Source organism: Gouania willdenowi, chromosome 7 (assembly GCF_900634775.1).
Source record: "Gouania willdenowi chromosome 7, fGouWil2.1, whole genome shotgun sequence".
In the NCBI taxonomy this organism is placed as follows: Eukaryota; Metazoa; Chordata; class Actinopteri; order Blenniiformes; family Gobiesocidae; genus Gouania; species Gouania willdenowi.
The window spans coordinates 10,710,752-10,728,383 of record NC_041050.1 but is presented as its reverse complement, the minus strand read 5'-3'; the positions used below and the strand labels follow the sequence as shown (position 1 = coordinate 10,728,383).

General features: G+C 40.1%; 1 protein-coding gene across 11 annotated transcripts in view; it reads right to left on the bottom strand.

Moving 5' to 3' along the window:
• camta1a (calmodulin binding transcription activator 1a) overlaps nt 1-17,632 on the bottom strand; it is a 451,486-nt gene that overhangs the window by 250,786 nt on the left and 183,068 nt on the right. For all 11 annotated transcript variants that reach the window (XM_028452382.1, XM_028452379.1, XM_028452383.1 and 8 more), the window contains one exon: nt 13,981-14,048. In XM_028452382.1, the coding sequence (XP_028308183.1) occupies nt 13,981-14,048 (68 nt within the window). The remainder of the gene's footprint in view (nt 1-13,980; nt 14,049-17,632) is intronic.

Here is a 17,632-nt window from a genome sequence, read left to right as displayed (position 1 = left end):
AGAGCCTTGGCTATAGGTGTCGATGAAGGACTGGCCATCTACTAGTTTCGGGGTCCAAAGGGTGATCGCTGCCGTGGCCTGCATCGCGACAGCGCGCTTGCATGCTGCTCATCCAAGCATAAGCGCTAATTGAATTAAGTCTTTATTATTGGTCCTGCAGAGGCAGCACTTCTGCTCATATCGGCCAGCTTGGCTGACACTTTCTCCTTGAACACCTGCTTGACATCAACTTCCTCCTCTATTTATTTATCCCTGCTCTCCTGTGGCCAGCTTCTGGCTGCTCTACCCCCCACCACCACACACACACACACACACACACACACACACGCACACACACACACACCTTCCTCCATCATCTACACATTGGCCAAAGCTTTGAGTGCTAGTTCTTACGCTGCTATTATTTTGCACTCCATGTCAGTCTGTTGAAAGACATTTTGCAAAGAGAAAGACTTTGATGTCTTAACATAGTGATCTAATAGCGCGTTTCCACTGGCGGTATTTGCTTGACTGGGAAAAAGTACCTCTTCCCTGGTACCTGGTGCTGCTTTTTGAGTACCTCCTTCGTTGGGCTTCCAAAAAAAGCAGCCCTGGTCTGAAAATGTGACGTAGGCTCAAAGCAGACAGTAGCTGTGTTTCCATTACATTTTATTTTATTGGCCGTATTCCAATAATTTAGCAATTTTTAAAGGAAAATCCACACAAATGCTGCAGCCTAATTGGCCACACCCTGTTGGCTGATGAAGGTGCCCTTCAGACAACTCGGCCGATCAGAACGGGCAGGTAGGCGGGCTGCTGTACTCAAGTTAGGTTTCACTGAGATTTCCATGTTAACTGATAATTTTCCTTTACTACATGAAGTCTCCTCCTCACTACCCTATGTCTACATATCAGTCCATTTACAGCTTTTTATGGTCACTTTTTACTGGAACCAGACTGATACACTGCTTCGTCCGCTCTTCTTACCGTGAAGCAATCACAGCAAGTCAGACTCTTTGTTTTTTTAAATTCAGGTATTTCCATCTCCAGTTTTTATTGCAATATTTAGATTTTGCACATTTCCAAGGGTAATGAAAACCCAGCTACTGATTGGGTTTGAAAATCATTACAGCGTATAGTCATCAACTCACGCACAGAGACGAAGCATTTGCCAACAATTTTTGTTGGCGATCTTGTGAAGATGGCAGCAAAAAAGTGCAATCCGTGGAATCTGGCAGTTTTGCGTGTCAGGTTGGTGCACAATGGGAACACTCCGGAAAAACTGTATCGGGTCCTGAAAGCGAGGAGTGAGGAGCCATGTAGAGCCGATACCGCCAATGGAAACGTGCCATTAGTCAGTGGTTCTCAAACTTTTTTGGCTCAAGTACCCCCTTTCTCTTATTTCTGAATCCAAGTACCCCCTTTGTCCGACTACAACATTTTGCTTAGAAAACAACTATAGAGCATAATGATGGACGAGTGACACACATTTTAAAGAATATTATTTTGCAAATTAGTGGAATGAAACCCTATTTAGTGCACTGGTTCCCAACCTTTTTTGGATCGTGACCCTATTTTGAAATCAAAAATTTTTGGCGACCCCAAAGACATTTTTTTCTAGAATTAACTGTATTTTAGTTTAACTAGATTTATATTTCACAAAGTAATAGTATAGAAATACAGTTGTTTAAGATTGTGTGTTGTTTTAATAATCAATAATAATAATAATTAATAATTTCAATAAAAACATTTAAAAAATCTCTTTCAATTTTTCATGAATTTCAGGTGACCCCACATGAGATCCCGACCCCAAGGTTGAAAAACACTGATTTAGTGGCTCCTGAATAGATTTATTTCTATATTTTTTTTATAATTTCCTGTCATCTGATGCCTGGGGTGGGACCAAGACTGACACTTTATTTGTTAATTTTCCACTCACTCTCTCTTTCTCAAGTACCCCCTGTAGTGTCATCGGGTACCCCTAGGGGTACACGTACCCCCATTTCAGAAATACCGGTCTAAGAAACAGTAAAAAGGATATTTCCTTAAACTGAGCCTGTCTTTTTATGACTTTTAGCAACCACACTTTTGAATGCAGAGAGAACAAAGCCAATGCTAGGATATTATGTTATTCTTTTTTTTTTATCCTGAATAGTCTCTTGTGGGCAAGCCAACCTAGGGTAATATTCAGCTGCTGAGATGTAAACTAACATATATCTGGTCTCCTGTCTATTTCCACTAGCCTCAGGCACGGGCTATTTTCCCAGGCTCGACTTGGGCATTACTTTAGAGCAGAGACAAACAAGAGGCACTATTGAATTGGCCAGGAGTCTTGAGGCCCAGGCACTTGTCCCAGCACTAGTTGTAATCTATTCCCTGTTTGCATTCTCCCTCTCATTCCCCAAAACCACATGACTTTTCTCAATCGGTCAGTTGAATCAATTGCTCACCTCCCTTTATCTTTATCTGCTGTTTTTCCCACCCTACGTTTTTTTTTTCTTCCATCCCCGCCCAAAACTCCGTCCCCTTCCCTCCATTTCTCTTCTTTTCGCTCATCTATTTGTGTAAATCCACCTCGCTCCTTCTGTTCTCCATGCCATTCATCACCATTACTCCCATCTCCATTTCGTCTAGTCGCTTTTCTTATCGACATGTTTCCATTTTCTAAACTACTTTGACTTTATCATATTCACTCTTTCCTCAATGACCTTTTTTCATTTTCTCTCCCTCATTCACTCTTCTTACTTCATGCTCTCCAGCTTCACCCTCACTCCTGTACTCTTTGCTCTCCCTAGTGAGCTTTATTTCAACCAGCTCACTCAGCCCCAGGTGGGCATAGCTGTCCTTGTCAGTGCTGTTTGACTGTGGCTGGAAGCAGCAGGGCACAGTTGTCCTCCAGGGTCTGACACAAAAGGAGCAAATTAGTGTCACCATGCTGTGAGCCAAACTTTTTAGCACAATGTGTTGAAATTAAAACAACAAAAAGTGAAGGACAAACATATTTTTGTTCTGATTTTTTATTTAGTAAACACATCAAACATGCTCTATTATAGAGGTGGGCGATACTGCCAGATTCGATACCAAACAAATACTAGGCCAGTATCGATCCGATGCGTCATCACACTGCTGAACTTTAGTTGGTTTTTGTGATTTTTCCTATGGATTGTTTTGTTAAAAACTAGGACAGAATATGGGCAAAGTGTATACGTGAATACAAAATTATCATCAAGATAAGAGTAAAAAAAAACTAAGATTATGTGTGGATTTTTTTTCCAGAAATAAACAAAGTGCAAAATATATTACAAAAGAACAATTTAAAACTAAATCCTTTTTGAGGTAGAGAGTTGAGAAACTACAATACAAAAATGTAAAACCATTTCTCCTCTTCAGTGCACATTTTTTCTGAATTTTTCTTCAATAAAAACCTATTTTTTTCACACTGGTATCAATATCAATACAAATATTGTTATTGATATCTTCAATATTTTGGATTGATCTGCCCACTTTTACTTAGGGCTGGGCGTATGGACCAAACCATTTTTCTCAAACGGGTGATACGATACAATATAAATCTTCATACATTTAGTTAAAATTAAGTCTTCCCAGAAAAACAATTGAGGGTTAAAAATTGCTGATACATAATGGCACATAGGCACAAACAGCTGCACAATATGTGCCACTTTTGGCTTTTTCTCCTATAAGGGACAGCACGTGTGAGTGAGTTCTGTAGTGTGGCTTGTTCTGTAGTAGTAGGACACAATCAGTAATCCATATAACTGTGCTTTTCATGCTGTTCTGAGAAGTAGAGAAAGTAGGTATTTTGATACAATATTGTAATTTTCTATATAGTGCCAAAATAGAAAATTTTATATATATTGAATCTCGATACATCGCCCAGCCCTACCTCTACTCTATCATGATGAGAGTCAAACAAATGCCCTTCTTCAAGTACTGATGTTTGAAAAGATAACTGGAGACAATTTATTAGGTGACTTTTTACAATTCCCATACGTTGTGTTTTATAGGTCACTAGCTGGAACAGAGGGGATGCATTAGCATCCGCAAACCTAGGTTATGGTCCAAGCTGGGCCTTGTTGTGTGATGGCATTTTTTTAAAGAGTGTCTGAGGAGGGTTTCCTTGGAGCCATGTTGGAGGAATTTAAAGGTCCTGTATTATGCTACTTTTCACCCATCTCCATTTGTTCTAAGAACCCCAATAACATAGTATTTGAGGTTTTCCCAAACTTGCAAGTTTTATGGAGTTTTAGCCCTCTGGAAAGTCAATTTCATGACGCTTCTATAAACCGGCTGTTTTGGGGCCTTCATGCATATTCATGAGTGGGCGTGTCTATAAACACAGATCATGCCTCCTTCTTGCAAGCGAGATCAGTGATCACCAAAGCGATTTTCTATTGCTATCCACACTTATTATTTTCAGCCAAAAAACAGCACATTACAGTAAAACACATGGCTATTTAAGCGGCAATTATGCTTGTGAGTCCGTCTCAGCGCTTCAGGCTGTGTTTATCACATCAGCAGCAGCGGAGTCATTCAGCTGCTTCAAACACTCACTGGAGTGTTAAGCTGCTAAGTCACTTTTTTCTCCTCCTCATCTCTATTAACTACAGGATTAGTGCATTTAAGATGATAATCATTTGTTTTGTCCGACCAATGCGTCGTATTGTGTCACAAACGTGTCAGATCAAGTCAAAGGTGATATAACGGGTACTAAAAATGGAAGTGCTCTGGGTTAAATGCTGAGAACACATTTGTGTATGTAGCTTTACATATATGACCATAAAGTATATTCTATATTAAACTGCAGTGTTTGTTTTACCTATGAGGTAGTTTGAGAGGGAGGAGCTCACATTCTTATAGGGTAGGAGGAGCCAGGATTGTCAGGAGGAGGAGTTTCCGCTTGATGACGTCAAGTAGCAAGAAAAATACAACTCGCCCGTTTGGAGCTGACTTTTTACAAAATGTCGAATAACAAGGGAGGGAGGAAAAATAATTTTTTAAACTATGGCCCTCTGAATGAGGCTAAAGGGATGTACCGTATATCACTGTAGCAAAACCATTATAAAGTGATTTTTTCATAATACTGCCCCTTTAAGTGTAAATATTTTTTAAAACCTTTGATCATTCAATCGTACATGTTGAACCACATTTTAAATATGTATGTTTGTATGTATTTATTTATTCATTCATTTAATTCAATTCATAAATTAAATAAGATTACATTTAGGTACCAGTAGTGTGTTTTTTTGTGATTTCTTTGTGCTCAGAACAAGTGTAGAAAGATAAAGCAGTGGGTTTTTTTTTTTTATCTTTAAGTGCATTGTTATTGGAAACACTATTTTTTCACAATCTCCTTCACAAAATTCCTTAAATAAAAAAGTGCAATAAAAGAAAGAAGCCTAACCGAGCTCTTACTCTACAGATTCCTTGATTTTCCGCCTAAAAAGAATGAGTTTCTATAAAATACCCTGATCTATTACAACTTGGGTTTGTATTCCTTTCACTGAAATGAAGCTTTCGATTTACTTTCTCTCTTTCTTCCTTCTCCATCTCTCACTCTTTGTCTTACTCCTGCTGTTTCTGTCCATGCTGCTCTCTTCTGAAACTCTGCCAACAAACGGGTGCCACAAAGCATTAAGGCCAAGCACCCTTTTTCAGACATATGCTACACTCCACAACCACAACTTCCCTCTCCTTAAACATGCACAGGGAGAGAAGAGCCAGGACTTTTTCACACAAATAGCATAATCTAGAAACAAATAAGTGTATAAACAGGAACTACGCAGCTAGGATTGCATTTTAGGAGCATAAATATACATCAACTTACTGATTTAAATCAATTCACACATGCATACACACATCTCAAAACATCCGTAAATTTCTGCATATGTTCATTTATATGCATAGTCATGGTTGTTAGTCTCGCCGAAATCCTGTGCATGTATACACATGCATACAAAAATAACATCCTCTTCCCCACTCTTTTTTTTTTTTTTTGCCTTTCTTACGCTCACTGACAACTATGCAAATTCACAAGTGTCATTGCACAAAAGCATGCAGCTTTACACAATAACAAAACAAACAAACAATCATTAGTAGATTTCAGGCTGTTTGTGTAACCGGGCCTCCGAGATGACACCAGGTTTTAATAAAAGCATTGTCTTTGAAAGCTGTCTGATGGGACCTGGATTCATTTCGGAGCATGGCTGCTGCACTCATGGAAGTGGGAGGACAGAAAGGGGCTGTTGCACTGGGACGTGGAGGTGGCTGGGTTCAGTGTCATTGTGGGACCCTCCGAGGAATGGTGGTTATTATTTGATAGTTTCAATATACAATAAGTGTGTGTGTGAAGGCAAGGAACAGTGTGTGTTATGCACTCATTTACGCATATGTGTAAAAGTCTGTGTAGCATTTTTCTCCACTGACTTTGACCAATTATTGTTTTTCTTGAAAAACTATATTGAAAAAAAAATGAATAAATAAAGTTTATATCCCCTATTGCCATTTTGAGGAAAAATATTGACATATGAATATTAGTCCATATCACCCAAGCCTAATGTAACCAAAGCAGTAACTATTTATCTTTATTGTCCAAACTGTGTGAAATAAGGGGTTCAAAAGACAGCTTGAAATAGGATATTATTAAGATGAGTGTTACCTAAAATACTAATGGAAATCACTAGACTGATATGCTGCTTTGTTATGTAGCAATTGCTGCTAATGCTACACCAATTTAGTTCAACAAAGTAAAAAAAAACTGTGTGTGATTAAAAGAACTTGAAGTTTTGCATGTCAGCCTTTTTGTTTGATGTTAATCAGTCCTAAAACAAACTTTACTCACAATTAAGTTAATTGTTTCTACCAATTCTAAATACATATTGACCAGACATGTTCCAGAAAAAAAATGCTTTATTGTTGGAAAGCAAACGCCAACACAATTTTGTAAAACATTCAAACACTTTTTTTTTTGGCTCATACACTGAGCATACCCTGAATGCAAAAGGTGCAACAGTTTTTAATCAAAACGGTCAACAGAAGTGCAAGTCAGTAAACAATATTGAATTTAAGGAATCTTAAAATGCATAACATGAACCTGTCATGAAGACATTTCTTTAAGCAAAAAAAAAACAAAACACAAAGCATTAACGAACATACTGTATGTAATGATATTGTGTGCTTCCTGTTTGTTCTCCCACATGGGGTTGTGCACTGGCTTGTATTCTGTTAACGTGCTTTGAGAAGCAAAATGCTTGTCCATAGACGACTTCCGCTTTTCCTCGATGATAACATTGCATTTTGAAGAAAAAAAGTTTACATCCATTCTTATGAAGCAACGTTGGGTACTGTTTTGCACGGTCCTTAGCCGATATTTTAGTAAGCAAATGCAAGGTATTTCTATCGCACATGACCCCATTGAATGCTTTCTCCTGGCACTGGTTGAAAACAGGATGTGACGTTCCTTGTAATAATAATAGACATAATATACGTAGACGAACCGCTCTAGTGGGCGGCAGCAGTTGACGCGGCTTCTACGTATACATGTCTATGGCGCAAAGCCATAGTACATCCTCCGCTACTTCCATAGCAACTACAAGCACTAAAATGCCAAAAATAACGATGAGCGGCCGCTTATTTAGGTTTTTTTTTCTGCAAAAATGCGGGCTTTTGGAAAAATTGCATTGTCGCAATGACTTCGCGGAGTTTGCTTGATTTTGCGTTAATAGTTGTGATCGCAAAATCCTGGAGGGACTGGTTAATTGTACTTGGAGCAACTTTGATAAATTGCTTTCATAGACTTTAAATGTTAAAACATGTTAAATTGAAAAGTACCCTGACAAATGATCTTTTCTCCCTTTATTCCATTTAGGGCGATGATTTTAAGTGGGTGAGCCTAAATGATGTGAATGAAAAAAATGCACTAAAATCATGATTGTGATTTGACAAAAAAAAATTGTGATTTTTTTTCATGATCATTATTTGATAATTTCAATATACATTAAGTGTGTGTGTGAAGGCAATTAACAGTGTGTATACAGTATTTATGCTTTCCAAACATGTAAAAATAAAAGTCAAAGCAAATTGCTGACTTTAACTTATGAACGGCTTGAACATGTTCACAATATCTTTGTGTTCAGCAAAAAAGGAGATTATTTCATATAAACAAACACTTATTTACCCACGCACAGGGGGGTTGCTCACTCCGTGGTTTCCAATGGGTTGCTGTTAACTAATCCCACAAAGCAAACACTGTAGATGACAAACGCTAATGTGCAAGTGTTCCACAATGAAACCATGTGATGCTCAAGATAACGAGCCATCTCTATACGACACACAGGTGTCCATTAGCTCTCTGGGCAGAACAATCTGCGACACCATCAAGTCAATAGTTACTCCATCTGTCAGCATTTAAACACCTCTGAAAAAGCCCCACCAGGAAACATTCATGTCATTTATGATGGACAATGAAAGCCTGCTCTCGGCAAGAGCTTCATGTTACACCCATGATGAGGTCAAATCAAATGTTATTGACTGGATTTGGTGATGAAATATTTTGCTATCCTACTGTTTTTTTACACTTTACTCAGATCCCACCACGAAGCTGGAGCGACATGGCTACATTTAAAACCAGGAAAGATGCATTAGAGGAAAAGCCTAATTGTACCTTTAAGTGTGTTCCCTCCTGCAGAGTGAAGGTGCGGGAGTAACGGCCATCTTAAATCACAGCCTGGCCGTGGCCTTCATTAAAGCCATAATGCCAGGCTCTCCCTTTAATGGAAATGGAAGCTAGCGAGGCTGTGGGTGTAAATTAAAGTGTAAGGCCTGAGTAGGGAAAGATTTCCCCGGCTCTGACAGGTGCGGCCTGAATTAGCTGTAGTGCTATACAAGCAGTCGTGGGAGAACACTGGTATTGATTTGAAGCACTGTTGCACTTCCTATCTGAATGGGAATGTGTATTACTGGAGCTAAGCACATCAATCACTCAGCATTCCACCACTCTCCCCTGGCATGGCTCACATCTCTAAATGATAAACAAGGAAAAAACAGACTCAAAACAACTAAACAAAAGGCAGGATCAGGTGGATTTGTTCAGAATGTCAGATCCTGAAGATTTTGGCTAGTGATACTAAGAAACTACACAATGGATTTGCCACTCATTGACTAATTCACCAATATCTCTAGTCTTCTAATGAAAAAAAAAGATTTCTGAGTACTGGTTAACTAAAGGTGTTTAAACTTTTCAAAGTAGTATTGAGAAGTTTATGGGGCTGATTAAAAATGGATTTGACCATCTTTAAACTCCCTGAAGTCTTCCAGACTGTACATTATAGTGTACATTAAACTTCATCAGTAATATGATGAAGTACACGTAAAATTTAAATTGGCTAAAGGCATTATAAACACAGACAAGGAACAACATTTAGTGATTTTAAGGCTTTCTTTAAAGGGTTTCGTCGGACAACTGATGCTGATAAAACGATATATTTCCAGGATCTGTGCTGTGGAGTTGTACACAGCGCACACAGGGGGGCAGACATCACTTATGAGCTCCTTGCTTCAAACACGGGAATGCTGCAAAACTATACCTTTAAGTCCAGTTTTCACACTGTCAAAAAACATCTTTGCTTTGCTCCACCTCAGATGTGGGAAAATTCTTTAATTTTCTTGACAGTGTTTGTTTGACCTCAGTGGGCGGGGCCTCCTAACCAGAAATATTTGAGGATGTAACATGTTAATGACAATGAAAATCAGCCGCCCCTTTTATCAACACCTTTGTTTGGGATTGGTCGGATATGAATGTTTCAAGAATTACATGTGGGTCGTGTCATACAACCACGTGTGCACTCAAATTTGCACCCGTTTTCATGCAAGGTTGATAAATCAGGGCCATTATGTTTGTGGGTAGGGTAAAGGGTTAGTTGTTGGAATTTCTCTAAAACGATACTTGTTAATGATACTTGATGCTATAAATAGACTACTTCATATATTGTGCAGTTAAATAAAAGTGAATAAAAATGAAATGAACTGATATGACTTGAATGCATGCCAGCAAAAGTCTCATAAATATGTCTGTGCAGGCGTGCAATTGGTCCACTTCATCTTATCTTCCTTGTGTTGACAGCATGCCATATCTATTCAGAGCATGTCCTACATCGCGTGTCACCTTGGTCAAACAGCTGGCGTCAGCTCCTTGAGCGCTGGCTGTGGCCCACTCCCACGTTTATGCCCTGCATGTGTCAAAGTTGTTACATGCATGCAGTGCAGCCATGCAGAGCTGCACCTCTGTATGCACCACCCTGCTGCTTACCTCTGCCTTCCATCACATGTCGCTGACCTGGGCTAAAGGCACTGGCTGGGAGAGAATTAGCCTACTTAGCCTGTTCCCCACATGGGTCAAGCTTCACACCAATATGCGAACAGGACATGAACAACAAGACACACACATTCACACACACATACCATGACAAATGACATGGTAGCACTTAACCACAGGTGTCCCGAGCATGACCTTTCACCTGTGGCCTTGAACAGAGAGCTTTTCATGTAGACGTCAGTCATCAATCAGCTCCCATCAATCAAACATATATGCCACATCCTTTCACTCTCCCCAACCTTTTGTGGCCCCCACATCCATCACTACACTATACCCTTTTACTGACATCTGGAAAAATACAAGCACTTCAAAAACCTTTCTACGAACACACACACACGCACACATCTGATCCTGTTAATACTCCTCTTATACATGGGAAGCATTGCCAGGTGACCTGTAAGCATTCATTCAAAGCTCCTCTCTGGTGACACATCTGATATTGAAGTACCTGTGCTATGATTTGACATGGTGTGGTTAAAATTGCTGAGCACAAAGGGTAAACCCTACATGACTCACAACCATGGATGACCCAAAGTAGGCCCGAGCATCAAAAACAAAGATTGGTTCAACAGTCACCTGAAACTTTCTCATAGGCTACGTTCAGGTCTTAATGCACAATTCAGAATTATGGGAGAAATCTGATTCTTTTGTGTGCTTGTTGATATTCTATCACATATCTATGTTTAGGTATAAACTGAATGCGACCCTGAAGTGACCCAGATGCAAAAAAGAAAAGAAAGAGGTAATATGTCACCATGCAGACACGTACTGTGTTTACGAATGGGACGCAAAAGAAATCAAAATGCGCATCTCTGTCTCCAAGCAGGTGCCCCCAAAAAGTGAAACTATTATTTTTGTGACAGGGACACTTTTCCCCGTGAGATCATGTTGGTTCTCAGCATCATGTAGGTTCTCTGCATCCATCGTCAAAGTAATGACTTTTATAACAAATCAAGTGCAGTCGCAATGAAGTGCAGAGGATTCAAATGGGCTATTTTATGATTCTGACGTGTTGTTGGGATTTTTTGGCAGGCTACGTTGTAAGGATCCTTGTTGACACAGAAAGCTATGTGTAACTACAATGTCAAAGTGACTCAGAAACATAAACGGCACTTCACAGAGTAAATTTGTCAATGTTTTCATTCCGTGGTCCATCTCAACCTCTTCTCAGAAGACGCTTTAGTGCTCAGATATACTAAAATACGTCCACAGTCTGCACTGCACACACTTTGGCCCGTATCCAGACCAGCACATGCTGACCACAGTATTTGCTTGCATCATCACAACATCTTGTTTAGGCCGAGTTGTTTCAGTGTTAAAAGTCTTTTTTTGAAAAAATTCAGTGGCCAAATCTTCCGTGTATCACTAAAACATATGATATACTCATTTTAATTACTTCTAAAGCCTGATATATGGTTCTGCGTAATATCAACGCTGTAGCCACACATTGCGCTCCAAGTAGACGTAGCCGTAACCTGACGTGCTTCTCCCAAAAATCCTGACTAGGCGTAGAGGCGACGCAGAATCTAAGGGCAGTGATTGGTTGGTTTCAAACCCCAGTCCTGGTCACTGCCTTTTCCAGTCAACACTGCCGTATTTCAACTTTTTGTGGAGCCATATGAGGGTTGTTTCTACAGTGGATTGAGTCAAAGCGAGAACGAGATGGACAAAAAGTGCCAGAGTTTTATTATTTCCTTTCATGGCTGCAGCACACGTGAGGCCCCGCCAAACGGAGTCAATCACGGACAAAAGGTGTTTGTTTACTGTTATTATCATTACTCTGCGTACCTACAGTGTGTGTGTGTGTGTGTGTGTTTCATTAACAGTAAACAATGACCAACATGCTGTTGAGGGTGCCAGAGGGGCAAACATGACGTTATGTTTAAAGCGAGTTTTACACCGCTGCCCCGCTCCCAACTCCCCGCTTCCCGGGGCCGTGGACCAGGTTACCACGCTGCTCTCGCTCTCTCCGCTCTACGGCGGATTCGGAGCCCCTTTTGCCCCCGACGTGACTATCGACTGGAGCAGGCGACAGTGCGCTCGATACACTTTTATACTTTGTTTACATGTTGCATATGTTTACATTGAAAAATAAAGTGCATGTTTTGAATTCGTTGTTTTAATGTTTGTGTCCTACAAAACAAACATAGTTAGGTACAGTAATTAAGTAACAATCCAGAAATAAATTACATTTTAAGATGCTTAAAAAACATAAAACATTGTTTTCTGTGACCGGAAGACAAAAAAGGGCTTTTTAATGCTCATTTATAACAATTCACAACCACAACCAACTAGCGGCATGGCGGCCAATTGCATATGCGTTCCCTCGATGCAAAACTACAGTTGGCCAACCTCTGCGTCACGTTGACGGCGTAGGTCCTGATGCAGAACCATATACCAGGCTTTAGACCTCACTCTCCTTCCACTGTCCACTTTTCACTTTGTCCACTGTTTTTCCCCCCACCGCTTTCCCTTTGGATGCAGAATTTTCATGATGTAATAGTTGGAATAATGCGACTTGGATGTTCAGGCAAAACTATCACATCGGATTTAGGACCACATATGAAAGTGGCCTGGGTGAAATTTGAAAAAAATCTGATTTGTGATGCTTAAACTCTCTTTAACAGATTGGATAGAGGTCGTAGATGGGGGCGATTTGGGCCGCATTTGCATGCAGCCTGAATGTAGCCATACTGACCACACAAAGTGCAGGTTGGGTGAGGTGGAAAGCAAACAACTGGGGAATCCATCAAAGAATCAGAGAAAATTGCTGTTGTTTTAGCTCATAATTACACATAGGATCATACTGAAATTGGTGGTGCCCATATTCAAATGACAATTGTCCCTCAAAGGCAGTGGTAAAAAAGAGAGGTGGGAAGAGCAATGAGTTCTGTGTCAGTTAGCCCAGGGTCCATTTACACATAGTTGATGATTGCTACATTATAAATGCATGTGTGGCAAGTCTGTCTTAGACAAAAGAAGAATACATTGTTCATTAGCTGAGTCTAAATGCATGGACATGTAAACTTAAGTACACAGGATTTCTGTCTTTACACCCTGTATTTGCTTCCACGTTAAAATCATTGTGCTCAAGAAATCTATAAAACTGTTAAATATAGAAAACTGTCATACTCCTCATGATATCGGATGAAGATAATGTAATAAGTCAGTCAGGGCTTGAAATGCAGGAGCTGTAGTATTGTTGAATTTGCATTATGAACATAGAAAAATAATAAAACATGTTTTATCTCCAATGTCAAAGTAAATCTTAAAAGTAAAGCATTTTGTTTCACATGTGGGTGTATCAGCAGAAATAGAAATGTGTTACTCAAGCCTGTGCTGCAGAAGTGTGTTGTTTTTGTTCATCAAATAGATATCAAATAGAATTTCATGTTTAATTTGCAACCCGCAAACTTTTCTGAGGAGCAAGCACTGGCTTTTTGTATCCTACAATACACACAAAGCCTTCTCAAAGCAGAAAAGGAAATTGTCCTAAAAAGAAAAATATGCAGGACCGTAAAATGGAAATTTTGGCTCCCGGAATGTGATACTTGTAAGGCAATGAATCTTCACTTACGTTTGAAAAGAGGGCAGGGATGTAATTGTCTTACCTTGTTTTAGGGGATGTCGTTAGCCATTCTTCATGCTTCTCAAATGTTATCAAGTACGCTGCAATCTCCTGTGAAAAAGAAAGGAGAGAAGCGAGAAAGAGAGTGAGGCTTAGATATGTCATGTTTAATCACTGCGCTCTAGCGTTTGTAATACATCGCAGAGACGGCCTTATTGACATTCAAGCGTCCTAACCACCAACACAAACACAGGAATCACAGACACAGTTCTGTAGTTAGGAGTTCAGGTAAATGCCTCTTAAAATAAAAATAAATAAATAAAAAAACAGACCAAAGCCACAGAGGTCAGATCGTCTTCTGAGACCATCTGTGTAACTGCATCTTTGATCAAGTTCTTCTCTGTGGACATCAAGGTGCTTTCTGAGAGATTGACGTCTTTGTGTTTGAGAAGGAGCCGCTTTTAACATTTTTGGTCAGATCCTCCCTCAAATCTCTTTGATCTGCCCTTGACACCCATCAATGGATCAATCCACTCTTTTAACCTTTGGATAACAATTACATGTCAGTCTCACAATATTGACATGCATGTGCACTGCAAGTACCAAAATGGCTGCCGATACTTCGGTGAGATACGTTCACACAGATGCTATAAAAAGGGAATTTTAGGTCACTTTAAACATTGAATGGCATCAATAGACACATTTCAAAAACTTTGATGATTCACATGCTGACACTGTCGACTGCTTTAGTTTGGGCGTGAAGAGAAACACGCACAACCATACCATACACATTATTCCACCAAACTAATGGGCAGAAATAAAAGCACTTTGGATGCTGGTAGACAACCTAATAATTACCAGCGACAGCCAGCAATTCCCTCCTCAGTAAGAACATTAGTCAGACTGTGAGAGGGTTAGATATAAGGACAGACAAGCAGCTATCGTATGTCCTTGTGCTGGTTTGTTAACCATCCATCTATTGGAGCCTTTTAGAAGAGAAACGGTGCAGCACACTAAATGCTTTTAAAATACTTTTCGTGCTTGGGCGGTGCCCTGCAAGGCCAGTGTCTGCAGCTCTGCCGCCTCGGGGCTGCGCCAGTGTGGCGATCTGGTTAAGCCCTGAGGGGGGGGCGGCAGCATCTATAAAAGGTGATCTGGGGCGCTCTGGTGGGCTCGGCCGGTGCGCCTGGGGGCCGGCGGGGCAACTTGCAGCATCCCCTTGGTGCCCTGGGGATGTGATCGTCGTCCTTGGGGGGCTGCTGCCGATGGGTGTGGGTGGCAATGGGGGGATGCGCTGGGTCCTCGGCTAATTGGGGCTTTCTCGGGTGTGTATGTGGGGGCGGTGGCTGCCTCTCGGCTTGGGATCTTGGGGGCTGCTCGGTCGTGGGGGGGTGGCCTGGGGCTCCTTCGCCCCCATTATTTCTGCTGGTCTGGCTGCATCTTCGGGCCCATGGCAGCGCTTGGGTTAGCAGTAGCGGTTCTTGCACATACATTGGTCATGGATGCATTGGCATGTCTTGGGCTGTGGGATAAAACTCGTACTGGGCTTAACCTTAGACACGTTGATCCCAAATACCTGTTTTAGGTATAACCACTCACTCCTTCCCTCTGTTCATGGCCACCACCATTATACCCAAGCTTCACACTTGTCACCAGACTGGCTTAATTACACATCACAATAAGCACAATATGCACAACTACAACTTCACATCTCACTCTCACTTTAAAATAATCAGCTCTTCCCCATCCTTTTCATTTCCTACCTTGAGTCTCTCCTCCCTGTTCCCTTCCCCCTCACCTCGGTGTAACACTGCCCTCTCTTTTTATATCCTCCCTATAATAAAGTGTTTCTTACCCTTCTTTAGGGAGGGCTGGTGATGGTCACAATAAAAATACTTTTTCGTATGTTACGCTCACATTGGGTGTGGTATTATTTCACTCCCTGACAAAAGACAATACCCACAAAACAGGGGTGGCTCCAGACATTTTCTTTTGCAGGTGCTATGGGATTGCTCAACTTTTCGGCAAGGGTGCTAATATTAATTTCTGATGCAACACCCGCCAGGCCGCGACACACACGTGTGCGCACATATACCCACTTCACAACATTCTGTGGTAAACACAAGGCTAGCTCATAGACGTTCACAAGTCTACCTAAGTAAACACACCTCCGTATGAATGTATAATTCAACACACACACGCAACAAGCAACACACACAAGTTTGCTTTGTTTGTGCACATTTCAGCCTCAGATTCAAAGATCATAAACTAATGCTGCTAGTTAACAACACATCGACTAACAACACAGCCTTAATATGAACGAACATTGCATAGAGATAACCACAAGGAGTCAGAATTTGCAAATTTGCAACTAATGCACCATTAAATTCACAATAGGCTACATACATATATCACAATTTTTTTCTTTGTAAAATCATGATCACAATCTCATCACAATTTTTTTTCATTCAGATCAATTAGACTATTTTTAAGTTTTTTACCAATAAAACAAACCAATTCACCTACTTAAAACCATCACCCTCAATGGTAAAAAGGGATTAAAGATCATTTAAGTCAGGGTAATTATCAAATAAAATAAAAAAAAAATGTATGTAAGCAAATTATCCAACTGGTTTTAACTACAATTAACATCAAACAAAAGGGCTGACATGTTCTTTCAGTCACAGTCTTTTTACCTTGTTTAAATTAAGTGGTGTAGCATTAGCATTAGACACACTTGCTACATAACAAGGCGGCATATCAGTTTAGTGATTTCCATTTGTTTTTGAGGTAACACACTCATATTAATAAATTTCATAAATAAAAGATTTCACACAGTATGGACAATCATTTCCTTTACAAGATAAAACATTACTGCTTTGGTTACATTAGGCCCGGGTGATATGGACCAATATTCATATCTCTATATTTTTTCCTTAAAATGGCAATATATAAACTCTATTTTCATTTTTCTCAACATAAGAAAAACAATAATGAGTCAAAGTCAGTGGTTAAAAATGCCACAAAAACCCTTGTATTAATCACTAGCAGCACAATATCAACATTTTGAGGCACTTTTGACATTTTTCTTCATAAAGGCTGAAATGTGTTGTTAAATTCAGTAGGGCTGCTAAATCCCATTCAGGACACTGTCCCTTTAAGAAAGTGTGTAAACAGCTTTGTGAGTCACCTTGTGTTAGATTTATCTTAACAAATGATACACTTTATATGCTGTGGAAGATTCCAATGAATTTTGGAGAGGATCCAAAATTTATCTCATAAATGACAACATTTCAAAAATTCATATTTCAGTTCATAATTGACCAGTCTTTATGAAATTTGACTCTGTTATGTCAGATTGGTTCCTCAATTACCATGCCGAGGTTCATTCAGAATGGATCTGGATTGCACATTCCATTGTAATGTTTCAATAAAATGGGGGTGCCCTAGCCTGGAATCCATCCTAATCTCCTTGCATTGATTGTTCAATGTTTAATGCAGCCGATTAGTCTGGAAAAGCTTGCAAGGCGTTTGAGTTCTGGGGGGCTGAGCGGGACAGGACAAACATTTTCAGAGTAACCAATCAAATGAAGAGCGGACGTGATGAAAATAGCGTGAAAAGCGTAGATCTTTTTCCCTAAACGAAGCCAGCAGAGGAAAATTATGTGCAGTACGGTGCAGACTTATGGATACTG